General features: G+C 37.1%; 4 protein-coding genes across 6 annotated transcripts; 2 read left to right on the forward strand and 2 right to left on the reverse strand.

Moving 5' to 3' along the window:
* Positions 1-3,389: 3,389 nt before the first annotated feature.
* On the reverse strand, positions 3,390-6,151 carry LOC121297530 (securin-like). Its single transcript, XM_041223882.1, has 6 exons — positions 6,066-6,151; positions 5,529-5,632; positions 5,113-5,276; positions 4,719-4,806; positions 4,377-4,523; positions 3,390-3,882 (listed from the first exon to the last, which is right to left on the reverse strand). Exons 2-6 carry the CDS (start codon positions 5,617-5,619, stop codon positions 3,800-3,802), a joined length of 573 nt encoding a protein of 190 aa, XP_041079816.1. The 5' UTR covers positions 5,620-5,632; positions 6,066-6,151; the 3' UTR covers positions 3,390-3,799.
* Positions 6,152-8,064: 1,913 nt separating this feature from the next.
* Positions 8,065-10,069, reverse strand: LOC121297569 (securin-like). Of its 2 annotated transcripts, none has more exons than XM_041223934.1 (6): positions 9,827-10,069; positions 9,350-9,462; positions 9,091-9,245; positions 8,909-8,993; positions 8,601-8,747; positions 8,065-8,193 (listed from the first exon to the last, which is right to left on the reverse strand). In XM_041223934.1, exons 2-6 carry the CDS (start codon positions 9,438-9,440, stop codon positions 8,108-8,110), a joined length of 564 nt encoding a protein of 187 aa, XP_041079868.1. In that variant the 5' UTR covers positions 9,441-9,462; positions 9,827-10,069; the 3' UTR covers positions 8,065-8,107. The 2 variants fall into 2 exon arrangements, with proteins under 2 accessions (XP_041079868.1, XP_041079867.1); XM_041223933.1 differs by having other exon boundaries at positions 9,800-10,069.
* A 688-nt stretch (positions 10,070-10,757) lies between these two features.
* On the forward strand, positions 10,758-17,614 carry LOC121297392 (pre-mRNA-splicing factor SLU7-like). 2 transcript variants are annotated; one of them, XM_041223702.1, is made up of 16 exons: positions 10,758-10,844; positions 11,414-11,605; positions 11,873-12,026; positions 12,130-12,210; positions 12,694-12,858; positions 13,054-13,122; positions 13,423-13,467; positions 14,010-14,141; positions 14,480-14,577; positions 15,171-15,238; positions 15,453-15,592; positions 15,882-16,043; positions 16,375-16,479; positions 16,695-16,769; positions 16,945-17,061; positions 17,330-17,614. In XM_041223702.1, the coding sequence occupies exons 2-16, from the start codon at positions 11,436-11,438 to the stop codon at positions 17,507-17,509; spliced, it is 1,761 nt and encodes a 586-aa protein (XP_041079636.1). In that variant the 5' UTR covers positions 10,758-10,844; positions 11,414-11,435; the 3' UTR covers positions 17,510-17,614. The 2 variants fall into 2 exon arrangements, with proteins under 2 accessions (XP_041079636.1, XP_041079634.1); XM_041223700.1 differs by having other exon boundaries at positions 10,767-10,893.
* A 3,082-nt stretch (positions 17,615-20,696) lies between these two features.
* On the forward strand, positions 20,697-22,190 carry LOC121297502 (complement C1q tumor necrosis factor-related protein 2-like; the record flags this gene model as incomplete). Its single annotated transcript, XM_041223851.1, has 1 exon — positions 20,697-22,190. A coding segment is annotated over one exon (606 nt), but the record flags the coding sequence as incomplete, so codon positions are not given.
* Positions 22,191-22,406: the final 216 nt, after the last annotated feature.

The raw sequence follows: 22,406 nt of genomic DNA on the forward strand, positions 1-22,406 counted from the left end.
AAATGGTACATTGAAATTTTGTTCTGTTTGATATTTTATTTTTAAACACTGAAACTCAGAATCAATTATTGTAAGGTGACATTGGTTTTATGTTGGGAAATATTTTTAAGAAAAATAAAAAACTGAAATATCTTGCTTGCATAAGTATTCAACCCCTGTGCTGTGGAAGCTCCCAGTTTGCACCGATGAAAGAAATTTCCCTAACGAGGGCACAATTACCTTACCATTGGCCTCCACCTGTGGGCCATTAAAGTTCCTGTCACATTTTCTGGATAAAAACACCACTGTTGAAGGATCATTGGTAAGGCTGTGAATGAAGATCAAAGAGCATTCTACAGCAGTTAGAGATAAAGTAATACAAATGCATAGATTAGGGAAAGGGTACAAAATAATATCCAAGTGTTTGGCTATCCCAGTGAGCACAGTTGGATCAATAATCAGGTAGTGGAAGCTGCATCACACCACCCAGGCACTGCCAAGAAAAGGCCGTCCCTCAAAACTTAGCGCTCAAAAAAGAAGGAGACTTGTGAGAGAAGCCACAGAGGCCAACAATCACTCTGAAGGAGCTACAGAGTTAAGTGGCTAGGAATGGAGAAATGGTGGACGAGTCAACCATATCAAGAGCTCTGCTTAACACTGGCCTGTATGGGAGGGTGGCAAGAAAGAAGCCGTTACACAAAAAGTACCATCTGAAAGTACGTCTGGAGTTTGCCGGAAAGCATGAGAGTGACCCAGCTGTGATGTGTGAAAAAGGTTTTGTGGTCAGATGAGACCAAGATAGAGATTTTTGGCCAAAACTCAAAGCGCTATGTGTGGCACAAACCTAACACTGCCCATGCCTCAAGACACACCATCCTTACAATGAAGTATGGTGGTGGCAACATCATGCTGTGGGGATGCTTCTCATCAGCAGGGACTGGGCATCTTGCTACAATTGAAGGAAGAATGGCTAGAGCAAAATACAGGAAAATACTGCAAGAGAATCTGCTTCAGTCTGCTAAAAAACTGAAGCTTGGGAGGAAATTCACCTTTCACAGGACAATGATCCCAAGCACAAGGCCAAAGCAACACCGGAGTGGCTCAAGAACAAAAAGGTAAATGTCCTACAGTGGCCCAATCGAAATCCTGATCTCAATCCCATTGAAAATCTGTGGCACTATTTGAAAATTGCGGTCCACAAGCATCGTCCCACCAACCTAAACAACCTGGAGCAAATCTGCCGAGAAGAATGGGCCAAAATCACTCTGACACTGTGTGCAAACCTGGTACATACTTACCCCAAAAGACTTAAAGCTGTTATTGCAGCGAAAGGTGGTTCTACCAAATATTAATGTGTGGGGGTTGAATACTTATGCAAGCAAGATATTTCAGTTTTTTATTTTTCTTAAAAATATTTCCCAACATAAAACCAATGTCGCCTTACAATAATTGAGTTTGAGTTTAAGTGTTTTAAAATAAAATATCAAACAGAACGAAATTTCAATGTACCATTTGTAATTCAGTAATAAGAGAGAATTGGTCAGGGGTCTGAATACTTTTGCAAGCCACTGTGTATGTATGTATATATATATATATATATATATATATATATATATATATATATATATATATATATATATATATATTATCTTGTAATAACTGAACATGAAACTTGCTACCACGTTGCACGTTTTAGCACTTTCAAGCCGACAATATAAGATATAAGACAGTTCATAACACGTGTAGCTCAGTTTAGCATTTCTATTTGTAAAACTGTCTGTTTAGAAATGCAGTCATCCTTACATCACCAGCACTTGAAGCTAGCTTTAGAATGAATGCTCACCCCAGACAAGTTTTAAAATGAGGAAAAAGGTCACCAAAATGCTGCTTTTTGCAAACTTCAACATATTCTCATCATGTTGGGCACGAAACCTCTCATACTGTGCATGCACACAATACCTGCTGCTACTCCAGAAGCAAGGACTGTTTTACTGGGCAAACTGAAAGCCTTGTTTCATATACAGGGCTGCTCTGTTGCATGCTAACTATATTAGAAATACCTTGCAAATGCTGTAGTTCCTTCACTGTAAATGCAGTACACACAGGAACATTGTAGTTTTTCATTGAAACAATAATCTGGTTGGTTGGTTCACTTGCTGCCTGTGGCTAATGTAAATGTTTATATTGTTTTCCATTTCAGAAATTAATCGTGCAATAATTTCTCATGAGCAAATATGGCACTTTGAGAATAGTGGCAGTTTAGGAATATTTGGAATAATACATGTTTTACGTCATAGAAGTTCTTGTACTTGGCATATTGGTCTTTATACTGTACATAAATCATTGGCAGAAGCACCACGTACTTCACAGCAAAACATGTTCAAAGAGAGACCTCTACTGGATGAACTTTGAGATACCTTCGTAAGACTTGAAAAAACAACAACACTTGTCTTAGCTTTTACCTCTAGGTGGCAGTGGAACCTTTTTTGTCTCTTCATCTTAAAAGGACATTGTACAATTATTTGAATCATTTTGGGATTACATATTTCTTTGATACTGTCCTGTAACCATTTCCTCTGTTGTAATGTTCACTAAATGCTTGTATTAACCTGTTTTCTTGAATGATCTTATATTAAGTGGGCGCCAAACTTTTGTCTAAGTCATTTGCGGCCTCTAATTATAACGTACAGCCAATTTTATGTTTTGACATGTTGAGGTAGTGGAGTTTTTGTCTTTTTTTAATTATTACTTCATTTATTTTTCAGGTACAAGGAAACACAACATTTTTAATGTATTTATATACAGAAAGTGTGTAGATACAGTTATGAAACTGGAACATTTTCAATATGTAGATCAGAATCTTGAGAAATAACCAGCATCATTGTAAAACTGCTGACAATGCTGAAGAGTGAATTGATTTTTGTAGGTCTGTATGGTACCGATTCACTACCTAGGGAATGGTCCTGCTGTCACACTGTCTCTATAACGATGCATACTTAGTGTTTCCATTAGGGGGATTAATTGGTAATAATCAATTAACTAAAATGCTCTTCGCAAATGTAAAATAGTCCTAAATTTACTTATGTATATCCATTCTGTAGAATGGTCTTGTTCATAGCAAAATAACCAAATTATTTTGCAATACATAATCTGTTAGTGTCTCACACGGCAGCCCACAGTAATGTTTAAATGTGGTCATCAGGCACAACCCAAAGAGGCCAGTGTTTTTTTAAAATCAGTTTGTACATCTTAACAGCAACTATGCAATAACCCCAAAGTGAAGCCAAAGGCTACAAATACAAAAGGTTCTAGATGTAAAACAAATTACAACTTGTGCTCAATAAAGATTACAGGGGGTATAAGATATAATACACACTATAACGCTACATAAGTTTGTACACCATCTCCAGTAAACTAAGCCACTTTGAGCCAAACCTGTGTGGAACACAAAATGAATACATTCAGAAATTGTGTAATTAAAACTTCACATTGCTTAACAGCTCAGAAAAATGTGCAACATAACATCTTAAGAGTGCTATGTTTATCAATGTCAAGCAAACAATTTTCTACCAAGTTTTTGAAGGACCCCAGTCATGCTTGTTACTAGAAGGTAGACCCTGGCTGTATATTCCCCACTCTCTTGAATGGGCTCACTTGGGGCACAGGACAACTACTTAACATGTATATGTAGCACCAACCTTATTGAACAGTCACTTGCAGAAAGCCATTTTGTAAAATGTCTTTATTTAAAAGGATTTACACATTACTATAAAATCAAACCATTTAACAAGCATAAAACAACCAAAATCAAACTCAGTAACTAATCCAGATCCAGTGGTGGCAGCTCTATTGTTAGCAGACTGACAGTTTGCAAGAAGGAGTCCACTTCCGCACAGAAATTCTCTATTCCAGGAGAGGGGGGGGGGGGGGGGGGGGGGGGAGACACATTGGTACACCATTTAATATTTCAGGGTACAGGTTCCCAACCTTTACCAAAATTCCCCCTGTGGACTAGCACCCACACTGAAACAATTACATTACAAAATTACCCTGGCCCTATTACTCAGCAAGACTGCGATTAATAGTACAAGATCTCATCTCTTTATAAAAAAAAAAAAAAATCAAATGACAGATGACTAGGCCATAAGAAAGAGGTTATATGGGTGGATTGGGAATATTTTTTTTTGGGGGGGGGGCATGAACTTGCTCAGGATCAAAGTGGTATTTAGATCTGCGCTATTAGCATTTGTAAACTTTACTAGCATTGTCAATCAAGTGTGAAACTCATACACCCTCTCCAGAATTAACACTGCATTTTAATGAAAGGCTCAGGAGTGGATCATAAAAGACACTGGTTATTAGGATTTAGAAGAGAAAGCTTGTTAAATATTACATACCTTTCTGGGATTTCAATGGAGACCGTGTCATACAAGAGTGTAACACACTAAAACTGTCCAGCTCTTCCTTTGGTGTTGGAGCTGCCAATCCTGCCAAGCACAGGTGGCTTAATCTTTGATCTTCCGGAACATCAAAGCTTTCAAATTCTAGTAAATAAAATTGAGAATGCATATTGGCAAGCAAACACCTTCAGGAAATGGGAAGGAGACATTGTTTATCTTAAGTGGCAAGAATAGACCTAGGACATCTCTTACTCCATTACAAATTGAGTATTTAGTGAGAAAGCACCCTCCCATTTTAAAAAGATAGACTATTGAAAGAATATGAATTTAAATGCTTACCAATTGGATTATATGGGATGAATTTCTCAATTTCTGGATATTCTTGAAGCTCTTTAACTGGCATGCGAACTTTAACCTTTTCTGTTGGCTGTTACAAACAAAAAAACTTCAAATTATATGCAGTCCATTTACAAAACCGCATGACATGTAGCACAAGCTAAATTATAAACCAGCCTAAAAGTAATGATATCCCTTTGCATGACTCTCCCCCTCCAAAACAATATTGGCATACAAAATTAACTGCCTGAACAGTTCACCTTAGGATTACAATGTGTATTTATTAGACTCCTTAAACAATTTAATATCATAAGAAACCTGACTGTTCTTAAAAAAAAAAAAAAAAAAAAAAAAAAAAAAAAAAAAATTGAAACACGCTCCTAAATACGAGACTTACTTTTGCAGCAACCTTGGACTTATGTTTGTTCCCAGAAACGTCAGGTCTAACAGGGCTGATCTTATTGACGGTTCCCAGAGCCTTGCGAGCAGAGGTGGGCTTAGCCATACTAAAAACCTTCCCTGGACGAGGAGTCTGAAGAACCTTCTCCCCAAATGCATTGGCTGCAAGACAATTAGAAAACAGTTAATACCCAAAAATAGACCTGCCAAACATTCCTGAGGAAGCATCATCTTTGGGAGAAGTTGAAATATGAAACTAGTCCCTTGGTTCTACATTGAGTATTCGACCATGCATGTACTGTACAACACATTTAAGAAACAACTTCACAGCAAGGCTAAACATACTCTGTCGAATACAAAAGTTTTGTTGCCAGGTGTATGAGACTGATCAATTGAACGTACAGCTGCGCTTACCTGGAGCAGACAGCAACCTTGTGCGGTTTTTAGGAACTACAGTTGTGCCCAGCTCTCCGTTTTCCTTGTCAAGAAAAATCATCGTAGCCATCTTCGGTCAATTGCTGCGAATACAAAACACAAACACAGTAGTATAGCACCAACTAGTCAACGTTTACATTTGTATTCTATCTAATGCGGGAGAACAAACGTATATTGTGAATTACTAAATGAAGGCCTAATTAACAACAATCCAGTCCTTAGCCCTGGAACACAGCTGAACTAGGATAACGTAGTTGGCAAACAGGTGTAGCTTAATGCAACTGACTTTATCGTTTGTCAGCAGCTACGTTTCGCCAGTGAAAACGTTATACAAAATAAACAAACAAAAAATAAAAAGAAAAACAAAACAGGCATTTTTTTTTTTTCGTAGAAAGTACTAACATTAACACAACAAGTATGCAAGTTAACACCCTCGATACACGCTTGCTATTGAGTTTAAGAAGTGTCCTTTTTATTAATAATTATAACGGTTAAAAACAGGTTTGGCTTTCTTACGTTTTTGCCTTTCCGTTTTCAATTTGCAATCAAGTGTGTTTACAACAGCAATGCCCTCGTCACTCCCGCGGCTCGTTTTAAACCACAACCTGGCACCTGATTGGTTCATAATCATCATCACCGACTAGAAATCAGATTGGCGGCTCACAGCGCCGTTTGCAGGGCTGGAGGAATGACTCGAGTGAGACGCACAAAATTAACAGTATTCAAGTTGAAGATGTCAGATTATTTTATTTAAAGACTCGCTGAATATTTTTCTTAAAGGTAAAAATACGTTATGTTATTTTGAGTTCTGTTGCTGATCTTTACAGTATTGATTGATTTACTTACTGTCGCTACTAACAATGCTCAGGTATTGAAAAGCTGTAAATGTTGGTGTATACAGTAAATATTGTACAGATTTTGATTCATTCCGTATTGCAGACACTGGAGCCCTTGCTTTGTCTAAAACTCAAATGTTGGTTCATCTTGTATGTCAACCCTAACAACCATGCTGCAGTGATAAATAATTAAGTACATAAATAATACATGAATAAAAGTAGCCGCTCCCACAATTTCTTAGATTTCATTTCCATTTGAGGTAGTAATTTCATATTTGCATGTCGTAAACACTGAAAGCCGTTATTTTGTGAGAAATATGTTTAAAAACCTTCTTTAGCCTGGGACCCAGACGTTGCTAGTTTTAGTAGCGATAGTTGTTGAATGAACACTCAGCCTGTACTAATGAGAACAACAATAGTGCAGAGAAAAGATGAAGCGACACCTAGTGACCAGACTTGGATCTCATAAAAACTTCCTTAAGAGGAAACCATTTACAAAGACATCTTCTCTAACAAAGAAAGCTTCAAATGAACACCAAGTAACACTAAGCAACTGCAATGTCCTGTCAGTGGACATACTTGTTGCAGGTATTGTTAAGAATTAAAAATGATATACAGTACATATTTACATTCATAAGAAACACACTGCTTCCTGGTTTTTCAGATAAACTGAAGTTGCGGTTTAAGAAACTGTTTGGCTCACATTCAATTGCGCTGGCCTCTAATCTCTTTCTAGTGAACTTTTCTATATAACCAGTTATGAAACTAGTATTTGATGGAGTTTGGCTACAAAATGTTTACCTTGTGTAGTTGAATATTCTATTGATGATGGGAAGAACTCAGAATGTGGCTTGTGAAACATTTCTTGGGGATAACTCCTTATTTTTGATTTGGTGGTAAATGGACTGATCTCTCAAACATTCTGATACTGTAAGACTGTTCATGTTTAGTAACAGGCCTCACAAAAAACACTGGTAGTGTTGCTGACTTTGACCTATATGGTGTATGCTAGGAAAAAGTAACAAAACAAAAAAAAAAAAAAAAAAAAAATTTAGTGTGGTCACTTACAAACCAAACACTTGATATTATCAGATAAAATGCATCTGAAGAGGCCCTGCAACAACCAATGTAAAAAATTTTAAAACAGTTTTTAAATTAAGCTAGAAAAGTAAAAGCTTTTTATACATTTTGAATCATAGCCATATTGTCTTCACTAAGAATGTACTACCTATGCAGCCCCAGCCTCATTAATTTCTCTCCGTTAAGCAATTTTTTCCTAAACATTTAAGAAACTGATTGCAACTGCAGGTCACAGCATACCCACTGGCATGCACACTGCCTTGTTGTTCAAGAGGCAGAAAACCACGTTATTGATTCTTAATTACATTCAGATAAACTTCTAAATATTGACACGTCATTTGACTTCTTACAACTAGGGCTCAATGATCAATAACACCGCACTGTCTTCAGCATTAAGCCTGTACTGCTGGAGAACAGTATGGTGATCTGGTTTAGAGGCAGTAAGCATTACAGCATTGTAGGGCTTCTATGTTAGAAATAGAAAAACTCCCACCATCGATCCCTTTCAATATGGGAGCAGGAAAATCTCCCTCTATTTAGGGCCAGCTCTCCAAAGAAACAGACCTCTGTAAAAAATTATTTTATTTCAAAAGGCTTTATACAAATATTCTGGGGAAAGAAAAGCAAAACAGTCTTAAAACTTCAGTAATCCATGTCCAGTGGTGGCAAGTCTACAGTTAGTTCACCAACAATCTGCAAGAATGAGTCCACTTCAGCACAGAAGTTCTCTAAACAAAAAAAAAAAAAAAAAAAAAAGCCATGACTTAGTTACCTGTATTGCAAAACATGAACTCCCAAGCTATATACCCTAGTCGGAAAGGGACTTAAACTCAAGTGGTTAAGTCAGAGCAACAGAAGTAATTCAATTTGAAGACTTATATTTAGAGGAGATGCACAGGTCTTATTGGTCAACATGTAGCATTGAGCAGTAAAAGCAGATTCAAGGTTATCTGAGAAGGCTGAGGTTCAACTGGCTCAGGTACCTCCATTAGGGTACATGTGTAAAAAAACCCCAGCCCCAGAGGGTCTGGACCCCCACCCCCCCCCCGCCCCCCCCACCCCCCCCCCCCCCCCCCCCCCCCCCCCCCCCCCCCCAGCAGCGTGAACATTATAAAAGTATTTGGCCATTACATACCTTCCAGGAACTTCAATGGGGACATTTTCATAGACGTGTGAAATACACTAAAACGGTCCACCTCTTCCTTTGGTGTTGGAGCTGCCAATCCTGCCAAGCACAGGTGGCTTAATCTTTGATCGTCAGGAACATCAAAGCACTCAAACTCTTAAAAAAAAAAGTGCACACATTTAAATTTACAACTAAAGCTTTGGTTGCTGGCTAATACAATAGCTACCTGATGAAGGACCCCACCACATACCCATCTGATACACTGGGTATTAAAAAAAAAAAAAAAAAAAAAAAAAAAAAAAAAAAAAAAGTCTTACCAGCTGGATTATACGGGATGAATCTTTCAATTTCTGGACAGTCTTCTTGCTTTTTAACAGACAAGCCCACTTTTACTTCAGTTGTCTTAATTGATAAAAAGAGTGTTTACATTTCCTTGCCAGCAAACAATTGAACAAATAAAACACATTTAGAATAGATTAGTGCAGTCAATGCAATTTACTTTTGTTGCAGCTGTGGATTTCTCCTCGTTCCCAGCAACACCAGGTCTAGTAAAGCCAATCCGATTGATCGTTCCCAAAGCCTTGCGAGCAGACTGGGGGTTGGCCATACCAAACACCTTGCCTGGAACCTGAAGCACCTTTTCTCCCAGTTTAACTGAAATACATTTTATAAGTTAGCGTTAGAAAAAGAGATACTTGTCAATTGTCAGGTAGCTAGAGTTGATGAGTTTCCAGAAACACGTTAGGCTTATTGCTTACCTGGAGCTGACAACAATCTCATGCGGTTTTTAGGAACCAGGGTTGTGGCAAACTCTCCATTTTCTTTGTCGACAAAAACCAAGGAAGTCATTTTAAACAAAGTTCTGGGAAAACTACACAGAAATGGCAGAGGTTAATTTATTAATGCATAGGTTGTTATGAAAAGCCAAGTCGACTTTGAAATAAGCTAATTAATCTCGTCACTATGATTACTATATTTTACTTTAGGAGACAGTTTACGGTAATTGGGGGGAATTTCACAAACAACCAACATAAGTCATTCACAGGCATAATCAAAGGTATTACAGTTTTAGTACTGACTGCGTGCACATATAGCTACAGTTACACACCGGGGTAAAAACAAACGTTTGTCAGCCAAAACTTTTAGCAACATCAGGACGAAACACAGCCCTCTAAACCATCAAATGCATAATAAAAATGATTTTAAACCTCTCGTTTTGTTCTTCCGTTGCTTACCACTGCTTTTCAATCTCAAATCAAGTGTACACATGCGATACTAAAGTCACCCTCGCTGGTTATTTTATACCATAACCGGCCTCGTGATTGGTTCATTATTACTCATCCCAAATAGAGCGAAGCTGTGGTGAAAGTATAATTCGGATTGAAGATGTAATTGTCCCCTATGGTGTAAACTGGAGGAGTGAATAACAAAAAATAAACACAGATCAAGAACAGGAGATCTGCCATTTTTAAACTAAAGCAGTGAGCTAACCATGGTTACGACAGAAAGGGGAAGACCTGACACTGTTTATAATTGTTAGTGACGGAAGTGGTTAGTTCTTTGAATTCTTTGTATTTTATATCAGAAGTTTGAATTAAAAAAAAAAAAAAAAAAAAAAAAAAAAAAAAAAAAAAAACAACAAAGAACGCACGACGCTATACATAGGCTGCCCAGATTTCCGAATGAAACAACTGGACATTTTTAGCTATTACCATCTAATCATGTGATTATATATATATATATATAATATATAGATTTTATATATATATATATATATATATATATGAAAACTGGGACAATCAGTTTTCCCTGGACGCCTGGTGGTGACCATAGCTATAACGTTGTGTAAATATGTTGGGGTTTATACAGGGCGACAGCCATGAATGCATTACCTTAAAAGAGTAAATGGGTCATTGGAAAAACAGTATTTTGTGCAAAAATCGATGAATATATTTTGCAGTACTTCTGTTTAAAAAGCTGCATTATTTGTTACCCACTGGGTTGTGTGCTGTTTATTTACCAGCTAACACTCTTGTAAGGCATATTCATATTCATTCTCGATGCCAAGACAATTCAGTGCACTACATACTGCAATAGGCAGTACAGCAGGAATAATGACTTGGATGTGAGGTCATTATTATGCATTTCTAGTCGTCGTGATGACGCTGTCGTTTTGACTTCCAGTTGCACTCTGGGAAGATGGCGACGTTATCTTAAGGTGTAAACTGTAGTGCCGTGGTTTAATCGTTAAAGGTAATATACTTTAAACGGAAGACGAATACATTTTGGTTTAACGAAAAAGGTATGTCTTGACCATTTTACAAATTCGATTGTGTTTATTGCGCGCCTTATTGTATTGCACGTGCGTAGTAGGCCTGTGCTTATCACCGACTCTCGAGTGAAGCAGAGACCGATAAAGAGAGCAAGGATTTCCAGTGATAATGGCGGAAGTGCATGTTTTTGAGACTCTAGTTGTTTTCCCAGTTAGTGAAAAAAGAATATAATACCATCTTGTTAGTTTCACTTTTAAACCGTTACATATTTTTGATATTTATCCTGAAGACTTGTATCAATTATTGAGGCTTCATCATGTATGATTGCATGCGGTTTTTGCAGTTCTATTTTACGCAAGTACGCACTACATTTTTAAAAATATTTTTTGGTTTGTTATTATATATATATATATATATGTATATATATATATAATGTATTTTTTAAAAAGTGTATTGTGATACTGGGTTGAGTCATGTTGACGTTCATTTGAAAAAATAAAAAATTCTATAAGTACAATATAAATTTCTCTCTTTTTTTCTCCCTGCCAGTTTGTGCTTTTATCTTATTGCCATGTTAGCCGCTAGTGTGCCAGCGGAGAATGCCAACCCTGAAGGGGCAGAGGGTGTGGTGGGTCTGGAGGAGCCCAAGAAGATGACAAGGGAAGACTGGAGGAAGAAGAAGGAACTGGAAGAGCAACGAAAGCTGGGTAATGCTCCTGCTGAAGTCGATGAAGAGGGAAAGTAAGTGTTCATCGGTAGGATAAGACTGGCTGAACCACATTGCACCAGACAGTTTACCACAAAACACAAGTATTTAAAGCAATATAAACAGCACTGTAGAGATTAACTTAAAAACAATAGTACTTTGACTGGTTTTTGCCCTGGTCTTATGACCTACTGTATAGATTAACAAAACATTGTTGACCAGCTTTTCTATGATACAGATGTCTGCATAAAGAAATGTTAGACATACCTTGTTTCCATCATTTATTTTTTAATGCTTTACAGAGATATCAACCCCCACATTCCACAGTACATCTCTTCTGTACCTTGGTACATTGATCCTTCTAAAAGACCAACCCTTAGACACCAGAGGCCACAAGATGAAGAGGTGCAGCAGTACTCTTCCATTGGAGAATGGTATAAAAGAGGAGTGCAAGAGGTGAGAATGAAGCATAACCCAGTTCAGGTTGACCTTTTGTTTCATAATTTAATGTCGGCGAGATGCAAAATGGATATGCATTAATTTTATTTTCTCTGTTCAGGGTCAAGTTACTACTAAATTTCGGAAAGGTGCTTGCGAGAACTGTGGGGCAGTGACGCACAAGAAAAAGGACTGCTTAGAGGTTGGTAATCAGACATTACATAACTGTAGCTACCACTGTGATCTGTCAGTGTTTGGTACATTCACACCAAACTTAACATTCTATTAATATAATAACATATGTCATTTTAAATAACAATGTATGGCTCATTTAAAATAGACTAAATAGCTTAATTGATATTTTCATCTGCATCACCGGTTTTAAGAATTCCTAAGTCTATACTAGAAACTATTATTTATTTCTTGGCAGGCTCCCTTAACCTGGGTTACAAAATATCAAATTGCTAAATATCACATTAAAGATAAGAACATCAAATTCAACTAAGAAGAAAAATACAGTAAATTACTAGCAGAGGATCTTTATTTCAGAACATTTCCACCAGTATGTGTTTTGCTGAATCACTATGGCACCGAAGGGCCAGCAGCTTAAATATAAATAGTTCCAGGGGTTTTAGTTGGTGTCAAATTATTTAGTAGACCTTTCTGAGTTTTTTTATTATCACAGAGACCTAGAAGAGTGGGAGCCAAATTTACAGGAACTGCCATAGCAGCAGATGAACATTCACAGATACAGTTATCACTCGACTACGATGGAAAGAGGGATCGTTGGAATGGGTTCGATGCAGAGGAGCACATGAGGATTGTAGAAGAATATGCAAAGGTTGATCTGGTATGTACTGAACTAATCCTGGAAACTCAGATTGTCCTTTTAGCCTGCCAGTTGTAGTAACAGACCTAATAACAACTGTTAACAATCAGTTAGTTGATATAGTAGTGAATACACGACCGAGTCATGGAATGAATGTTCCACTGTGTTGTTGAGGTATATGTATTGTTTCTTTTAACATAATTCTGTTTCCGACAGGCCAAACGTACCCTGAAAGCTCAAAAAATGCAGGAAGAGCTGGCTTCTGGGAAGCTGACGGAACAAGCTGTAAGTTTTGTAGAGTTGTTTATATTTTCGCATAATATTGTGTTGATGTTGCCGGGGTTCCATTCCACGCCAGTCACTAAATGTGTACAGTCTGGAATTGAGTTATAGCTCCCAGTTAAAAAAATTAATACATGTTTGTGTAATATATGCACTGAATTGGTTCCATAGAAACTAAAATAACTTTTTACCTAATTTTGAATTACATTTTTACTGCTTTATATGAAATTTGAGTTGACTTCCATAGAATAACTATCCTCGCGTATTTCAATATGTTGATACATTTGTCTTTCTTTAATACAGAATTCAAGAAAACAGTGGGGAGATGGGGAACATAATTCACAGGCAGTAAGGTGCTTTATTTTATCAATAAAAAAAAATATAGTACAGATACAACTGATAAAATATAGTATACAGAATCCTTTTGTATTCTTTGTATTCACAGTATTTGTTGTTATAAGAATAGAGTTTGGATCTAGTGAGTGCAGAATAAAAGCCAAGATATCTTTTCCTGAAATCCAGTTTTGAATTTTCAATTAGAACTAATGCTGTAATTATTTTGTGTTCAAGCATTTCTTATTGTACAGGCCTATCACATTTTCTTTGTAGCCCTGAAAAGTGTAACTAATGTAATGTGTAAACCACAGAAGTGGCCTTAGAATTAAAGAAAAGCAAATCTGTTTACTGTTACTTACTAGTCCTGCTGATACATGTATTTGAAACTTAAATTATGTTTGAATCATTTTGACTCTTAAGCACTTTGCTACAAGAAAAATTAATTTGAACACATTTTCAAAAATGTGTTAGAAAACAGTATAATTACTTTTTATTTACGTTGAATGCTTTCAGGAAAATAATAATAAGTAATTTACATTGCTTGATATTTGCAGGAAAGAGAACACAATAGTGAAGATGAGGATGAAGATAAATATGCTGATGACATTGACATGCCAGGACAGAACTTTGACTCAAAGAGAAGAATTACTGTCAGGAACCTCCGCATTAGGGAGGATATCGCAAAGGTAAGCAGAAGTTGTGAATTAATCCATCGAAAAGAAGTATAAATTGAAATGATCTGTAGCAGTTAACATTATGCATGAATCGTACTGTAAGTTATACCACCTTTTAAAGCATGGCATGGGAAATAATCACCCAGGCACTCTTGTATCATAAGAGTGACTTCTAACAAAGTAAAAAAGGATGAGGCAGGTCGGTTGTAAACCAAATGGAATGTATATCCGTATGTTACATTTTTGTGTTGCTGTTTTGCTGTCCTGTACATTTTACTGTGATTTTTACAAAAATATGCATACTGATTGTACTAGTGTATAACAATCCTTTTTTTGGTTTTCTTTTATAGTACCTTAGAAATTTGGATCCAAATTCTGCGTACTATGACCCTAAAACAAGAGCCATGCGAGAGAACCCATATGCCAATACTGGCATGAATCCAGACGAGTAAGTTTTATATGCTTTTTTTTGGAGTAGTATTGCCATCATGCTTTCAGTTTGGTGAACTTTACATACTACAAACCAACCTGGAATAAACATTCCCTGTAGTTTTCTTTAAAGGTCTAAAGATTGGTCTATATTTAATATGTATGCATTTCCAAGTTGTAAAACTAAAACAGATTGGGATTGAGCTCTAACAAAGTAAGGGTGGGCACACTAGGTTCATTTCATGGTTGGTATAATTACCTTATGACGTATAGTTTTTCAGGCTGAAGTGCATCTCCTTAAATGTATGCACATTGCAAATGATTAGATTTTTATTAAGCCTTACATTTTGGTGGTGGGTTAATGCTGACCTAATGCTGTTGATAATGGTTTAAAATGCTGATTTCACTGTACAATCCAAGTTTCAGCAGTATAAAAATATTCATCTTGGTTTACTGACACATGCCAGATTATACCAATAGGGGTAGCTAAAGGGGAAGACGAGCGAATTATAATACTACTAATATAAATACATTTTACTAGTTACGTAGGAATTACACTGCCCTTATAATACTAGAGTGCTGATGTTGATGTTGATTTTTATTTTTTTGTAGAGTTGGGTATGCAGGAGATAATTTTGTACGTCACTCAGGAGCTACCATAACCATGGCCCAGACACAGCGTGAGTATTTGCAGCTAATTCTAAAAATTGTAGTCCTTGTAAATTGTAGATTCGTTCTGCAACTGCTTTTCTCTGAATACCAACTTTTTAGATATTTCCTTCAATGGTTCTTATTTTGTATGCATAAAGCGCAGCTCATCGCATCATCATCATCATCATCATCATTTCTATTCCCTGAAAGAGCTGGAAGTATATTTTTGTGTTTGTTTGATAGTGTTTGCTTGGGAGGCGTATGAGAAAGGCTCGGAGGTACATCTCCAGGCCGACCCCACAAAGCTGGAGCTTCTGCACCAGTCCTTCAAGGTGAAGAAGGAGGACTTCAAAAAGGAGCAGAAAGAAAGCATCTTGGAAAGGGTAGGAAGAAACACACACTTTTTTCATTCTTCACTGACCAGGTTTTATGAAGAATTTGAATCTGGGTTTGTGGATTTGTTTGTGTAGGACTTTGTCTGATAGTTAAATAGACATCATTGACTTTAATGAAGGTTGATTAATTGGTTTACTGTTTACATGTGTAAAGAAATGTAATGATTGTATATATTTCTCTACTACTTGTATTAAATTGAAGCTGGTATTGAGACATCTTTTTGTATATCTTATGATTAAGCATGACTTAATAATGAAACCTGTTTGTTGTATACAGTACGGTGGTGAAGAGCATTTAGATGTCCCTCCACAAGAGCTGCTGCTGGCTCAGACAGAGGATTATTTAGAGTATTCCAGACATGGAGCTGTGATCAAAGGGCAAGAGAAAGCCGTGGCACGTTCCAAATATGAGGAAGATGTCCTTGTGAACAACCACACAGTGAGTGCAGAGCTTAATACTGCAGCCTTCAAACATTTAAATCTGTTTGAGAGTTTTTTTTTTTTTTTTTTTTTTTTTTTGCAGACCGAATTTCACTGTAGTAATGTTAAGTGGAAAAGGGGGAAAACACCAGCATGTTTTATACAAGGTTAAGGTATTATGGTACGCAACTGTTTAAAACATTTAAAGGGTTTCTTTTTTCTTTCTTCCTTTATTCTTTAGGCATAAAAATAGTATATAAAAAATCTGTAATAACTTCTACAGCATACCTTGTGCGTAAGTAAGACCTGAAATTAGTTAAATTGAATGAATGTCTGTTACTCCTTTCCAGTGTATCTGGGGCTCTTATTGGAAGGATGGCTGTTGGGGGTACAAGTGCTGCTACTCTTTCATCAAGATGTCGTATTGCACAGGAGATGCTGGTAGACACAACAATGTGAGTATCCTGCACGTTGACATATATTTTAAAATACAGGTATTAAGGCTTCTATTCATTGCTGTTTAACAGTTATCAGGCTTGTAGAAGTTGGACAAACATCTGTTTTATTAAGTGAGATAAAGGTTGTATTAATGGTGGTGGTTATGGATTGCATGATTGCAGACAGATTTATATTGGGCAGGGTATTCACAAAAATGTTGTTGCTTTTCTAGAGGGATGTTGTTTGTGTGCCTGATGTGGAGGCGATTCAGGAAGAGCAATATGAGGAACCCAAAACTTTAATGGAGGTAAGTTATTAACACTGCGAATGTGCTAATCCTGTTTTAATTGCAGTGTCTGTGAGTTGATTCTAGTGTGTAATAAACATACATAATATTTAATCTGAGAGAGCATGAGATTTCCAAAAGGTTCTTATAGCATACCATAGTGCCCGGTGTCCATGGCTTTTTGTATTGGTTACAGATGCACCAAGAAAAACTAAAAGAGAAGAAAAAGAAGAAAAAGAAGAAGCATCATAGGAAGCATGGCTCTGAAAGTGATGATGATGATGAGGCCAAGAAAAAAGAAAAACTGAAAAGGGTACATAATATTAAGCAGCTGCTTTTCTATCTTGCAATTGGTTTCAAAGTAGCTCCCCCCCCCCCCCCAACAAGCTAATTTTGTATGCCTTGTTGTGTTTGTCTATGCCACTCCCAATTACAACAAACCTGAATAATTGCATGGTTAACCATAGCACGTGATTGCAGTATGTTAGTAGTGTTCTAGTATTTTAATCTATAAAATATGAAGTAAAAGCACCGTTGCCTATAGAGGTTTTACATGGCATTCTCTTGTTGTTTGATGCTAGGCCTTGAATGCAGAGGAAGCTCGTTTGAAACAAGTAGGAGAAATCATGCAGCTGGATGAGCGTAACAGACCGTACACTAGCCTGTCGGAGGTACGGGAGCCGACAGAAGAAGAAATGGAGGCCTTCAGAATAAAGCGGCCCAGGCCTGATGATCCTATGGCTTCATTTCTTGGCCAATAAAGAAACTTTTTTTTTTTTTCCCCTTCCCTTAAAAAATGGTTACAAGAGTTATACAGTGTGACCAGTTTTAAAAGCATCACATGTACAGAAATATTCTTTCCCAATGGACTCTGACATAATGCAGCTATTAAGTTCTTTTTTATTATTTTGTTTTTATAAAGGTAACACCACATTGACATCAGCTCTACCATATTATAAAACAAAAAGGGTGTGATTTGTAAGGAGGAAAAAAAGTATGTTTCTATGGATTCATAAAGTGGATGGGCTTGAGCCAAGACAGTTTGTGAACTCTTGCCCTACTACAGCTTTTGTATTAGAGCAGACTCCAATTGTGAAAATGCTGTATTGTGAGCACGATGTCAACTGGATAATTAATACATATTTAACACAATTTTATATTTCCAATGCATGTAAATACTAAACCTGTAATAACTGTTAAGCCACAAATAGTGCTGTATGTGCTTGGAACATAAATCGTGTTTCTTATCAACACTTTTCAAACGTGTTCATTTATTTAAAGGTGTGGGGTTTTTTTTGTTTGTTTGTTTTTATGGTCTATTTTGACCAAAAAAAGATATCACTGCAGTACAATAATCAGAACGCTAGTTTTACCGGACGGTCATGTTTCTTGGGCTTATATCTGAATGTAATAAAATTAAACACATCTGGTCAGTTACAATTGCAATGAAGTATTTTTTTTTTTATATATATTAACTGTGTAAAGTATGTGTTTGTACATGTGTACCTGTACAGTTTTTATGTGTGTGTAGCTATATATGGTATAGACTGGAACTTAACAAATACCCAAAGTGAAAGGCTACCAACTCATTCATGCATTGAGCTAGTCATGTATTTAATTGCAGGATAAACTTTGAATTGCTGCTTTTCTTCATTAGACTTTTTACATGTTCAGGGTGGGCTTGCGTCATTTGGAACTTTTTGGGGAAATAAAGTGCAACGTGATTTATTTTGTTAATAAGCAAAGAATAAGTAAATTGGTAAATGTTCGTCAGTAACACTGCTGCGGGGCTTACAGTACAGTAGTGGTCACACTTAACGGGGCGTTACCCACGACTGAGGATGGGCAGTGGGTTAGGAACAGCTTGGTTATGAAGTGCCTTTAATAGACCTCTTGAGCTGACTACTTGTTCAAATAACGTTTGTGCCTAAAAAGAACAGGCGGTACATGTCCCACAGTTGGCATTCTCCACAGAAATAATTCCTGATTACATTTTACAATGAACATATTTAAACTGTTACATAACCTCGAAAGTATTTCCTGGCAGCAATGCTAGAATGAGAAGAAGTTAAAACGCCGTGGAGAAGTACTGAAGAAGTCCAATCAAGCTCTTAGTTTGTCAGTGCAAGCTGCATTTCCAGACGGAGACCGTGTGGACGGGGTAAACTGATTTCATTTGACGGATCATTGCTTGCCTGCAGCTTGGAAAACGGCATTTTGTTCATGGTATTGAATTTTCCTTTAAAGTGTCATTCGTGTTGTATAACAGAGATCCGGTTAGTATTTATTATTTTTGTTTATTATAGAATCGTCTTTTTAATGCTTAGCATGGAGAAGGAGTTTATAAATCGCTTATCGTAAACCAAACCTACAAAACAGCGTGCAAGTTCTGAATTATTGCCAAAACACAGGTTGTAAGGAATTTACAAGTAACAACAGGGTTACTACGATAGACAGGGTAGGGAATATATAAATCTTTTTAATAATGGAAGTCCGTTCTGCATGAATTCAATGTCTGTGGACACAACAAAAGTGCTATTGCTCTCAACAATTTTTTTTACAATTTATTTCTTAAAGATTAATTTTGATATGCAAATATTATTTGTAATCCGTTGTGAGTAGGGCCCATGGATTTGTCTTAATTTGAAAAGTTATAATTTTGTTATAATTCAAGGCTGGAAAAGTAAATCAAATGAATACATTTAATAACCATTTATCAAGAATATTGGTACTGTACGCTATATGCATTGATTATTTTCTAATGTATCATTTAATAACAATTACAAAATCAATCAATACAAAATTAATACTATTATTTAAAAAGATTAATTAATTTATATTGAAGAGTGTGCTTAGAGAAGGCAGTTAGCTTGTTTAGTACCACTTACCAAACTTTAGGACCAGTACGATTTAATGTAATCCCGTTATTGTGTTTTCCATATGTTTGGCAGGGATTGATATACCAAGTATGTTTTCAGTTATTATAGAGCGATCAATTAATTGTGTCAGCATTTAAAAAAAAAAAAAAAAAAAAAAAAAAAAAAAGGTATTCTGTTTTGAATAAACAATAAGCATATTAATTTAATTTGCAGTTGTTGTTCGTTATTTAACAATAGCAAACGCATAAAACATTGCTTAAAATGCTAGCTAGCGCTTACGTAGTGCACGAAAAGAATGACAAGTGAATTTCTGGGTTACCCGCTCATAAACTAATACTGTACTTGTGTATTTATGTAATGACGTTTTTTTATTGTAGTTACATTCGGACGATGGCTCAACACTGAGTTACACAATAGTGACACCGAAGTCAAAAACACGTTAACCCCTACCCGAATATTCAGTACCACATATCAAAGATCAAAACAGTCTACAAATTGTAACAAGTTGAAATGTTTTACTTTTGTGCAATGATGTGTCCCAGCAAACCAATATCTTGATGCATAAACGTAAAGCACATCTGCAGAGCTGTCTAGACTAGACAGATGGTTCTTCTGACATGTTGTCATATTTCTCTAACATTTTCATGTATTCTTGTGTATTGCTTGTTCAGGTGCCAGGATGCTTTCTTTTACCCTTCTCGTCTGCTTTGTAGCCTTTGTGACCAATCAGGCTGTGAGCACTGGGGCCAAGAAAAGCAAGCTGCTCACCATTAATCCTGCGCAGCTGGTGTGCAGCATGCCCGGTCCTGGTGTATGCTGGTGTATGCATTACAAAACCGAGCCACCAGATGTCACTGTGCTGTGCAAACAACAATAAATAAAAACAGTGGTTCAGCAATTGTGATTAATATTCAGATTATTTGTTTAGTATTCAGTTGCTATATTACAGTTATTTTCTTTGGTGCCCTTGTTTTTCAGGCTATAGCCTGGAATGGGCAAATGTTATGAGATGCTGTTCAATGCATGATGATGTTCTATGATATGCATGTTTACTGATAAACTGTCATAAAACAGATTTATTTTCTTAGGTGATCAATGTAGACAGGGAAATCCTGGAAAAGCTGGATCTAAAGGCAAACAGGGTGTGATCGGCAAGCATGGGCCCCGGGGTAAGAAGGGACCCAGAGGGGACCCTGGCCAGGCAGCGGCGCCCGGGTTGAAGGGCAAGGCAGGGGACACCGGTGAGGATGGGCTGCCTGGGGTCTGCAAATGTGGCTTATCCGTCGCGACCACTAAGAGTTACCTGAAGGAGAGGCTGCCCATCAAATTCAACAAGGTCTTGATGAACGAAGGTGGCCACTACAATGCGAGCAGCGGCAAGTTTGTATGTGGCATCCCTGGCATTTATTATTTCACTTACAATATATCTCTGGCAAACAAGCACTTGGCAATTGGGCTGGTGCACAACGGGCAATACAAGATAAAGACCTTCGACGCCAATACTGGCAATTACGATGTAGCATCGGGGTCTACCGTCCTGCGCCTGGCGCGGGATGACAAGGTGTGGCTGCAGATCTTCTACTCTGAGCAGAATGGACTCTTCTGTGACCCGTACCGGACAGACAGCTTATTCACCGGCTTTCTGATATACCCCGACCAGGACTTCCTCAACTAAAAACTAATGACTTGGATCGCATTATTGATAAGTTTGGTGATAAAACGAGTGACCAGGAGATGATTTATCAGTATGCACGACTATGAAGAGGTATGTGATAAATACAGCGAACAAGGGGTGGAGTGGGGCCTGGAGATGCAGTACCTAGTGTCCTGAGGTAGAGGAGAACCTCAGCCGACTTCACTGGTTGGACTTATGAGTTAAAATGACAAGGCCTGGCCAAAAGTTAAATGCTTGGATCACAGAATTGGTTTTACTTTTCAATGGGAGAATGCATTGTCTCATTTAAACTCTTCCAAAGGATGAATGCTAAATACATGAAGCAGTATTCTGTGCAGTTCTATCCCTGCTCAGCTATTGCAGAACATTGTTTATAGAACTCAGTGAAATGTCGTACAAAAGAAATTCATTGAAGTACATGTACATGCAAATTTGACTAAACACTGATCGTTTTCAGGGACTATGTCATATGTATTTTACCAATAAAGCTTGAAAATGGTTACTTTGCATAATATATGATAAAGACCCCTATCGAAGCAACTAAAAGTGAGAGAGAGAGTGACAGCCTACAATTAAGTGCAACATTGTGTTTAGAAACAAATTCAATTACCTCTTCCTTTTTTTCTATATACAAAGAGAAAACAGTGAATGAAACTCCCCTCAGGGCCATAAAGTATTCATGCTGCCTGTAGCACTGAAAAATAAGCAGCTTTACTGCTGGAAATCTAATTGAAACAGCACGGGGTGCAAATATTAAATGAAAAAAAAAAAAAAAAAACAGGCAAGGGTTTCTTATTTGTTTCTAAAATCTACTTTACTACTATGGTAATGGAAATAAAACTCCCATTGCATAGCCATTTGATCCATTCCTGGTTTTACTATGGGTTTAATAAGACACACTTGACCTTGTTACCTTTACAAACATTAAAACCTGGAATGGGTGAAAATGCTATGCAATAGGAGTCTTATTTCCATCCCTGCACTATTTTGTACTGTTTTTCACAGTCCTAAACAGCTCGATATTTGACCTTGTTTAGCACTGTTTCACCCCATCTTATCGCTGCTTGTCATTGCCTTGGAAGAAGGCCAGAGTGCTTCTGGTTT

The sequence above is a fragment of the Polyodon spathula genome, chromosome 22, assembly GCF_017654505.1.
Source record: "Polyodon spathula isolate WHYD16114869_AA chromosome 22, ASM1765450v1, whole genome shotgun sequence".
Taxonomy (NCBI): Eukaryota; Metazoa; Chordata; class Actinopteri; order Acipenseriformes; family Polyodontidae; genus Polyodon; species Polyodon spathula.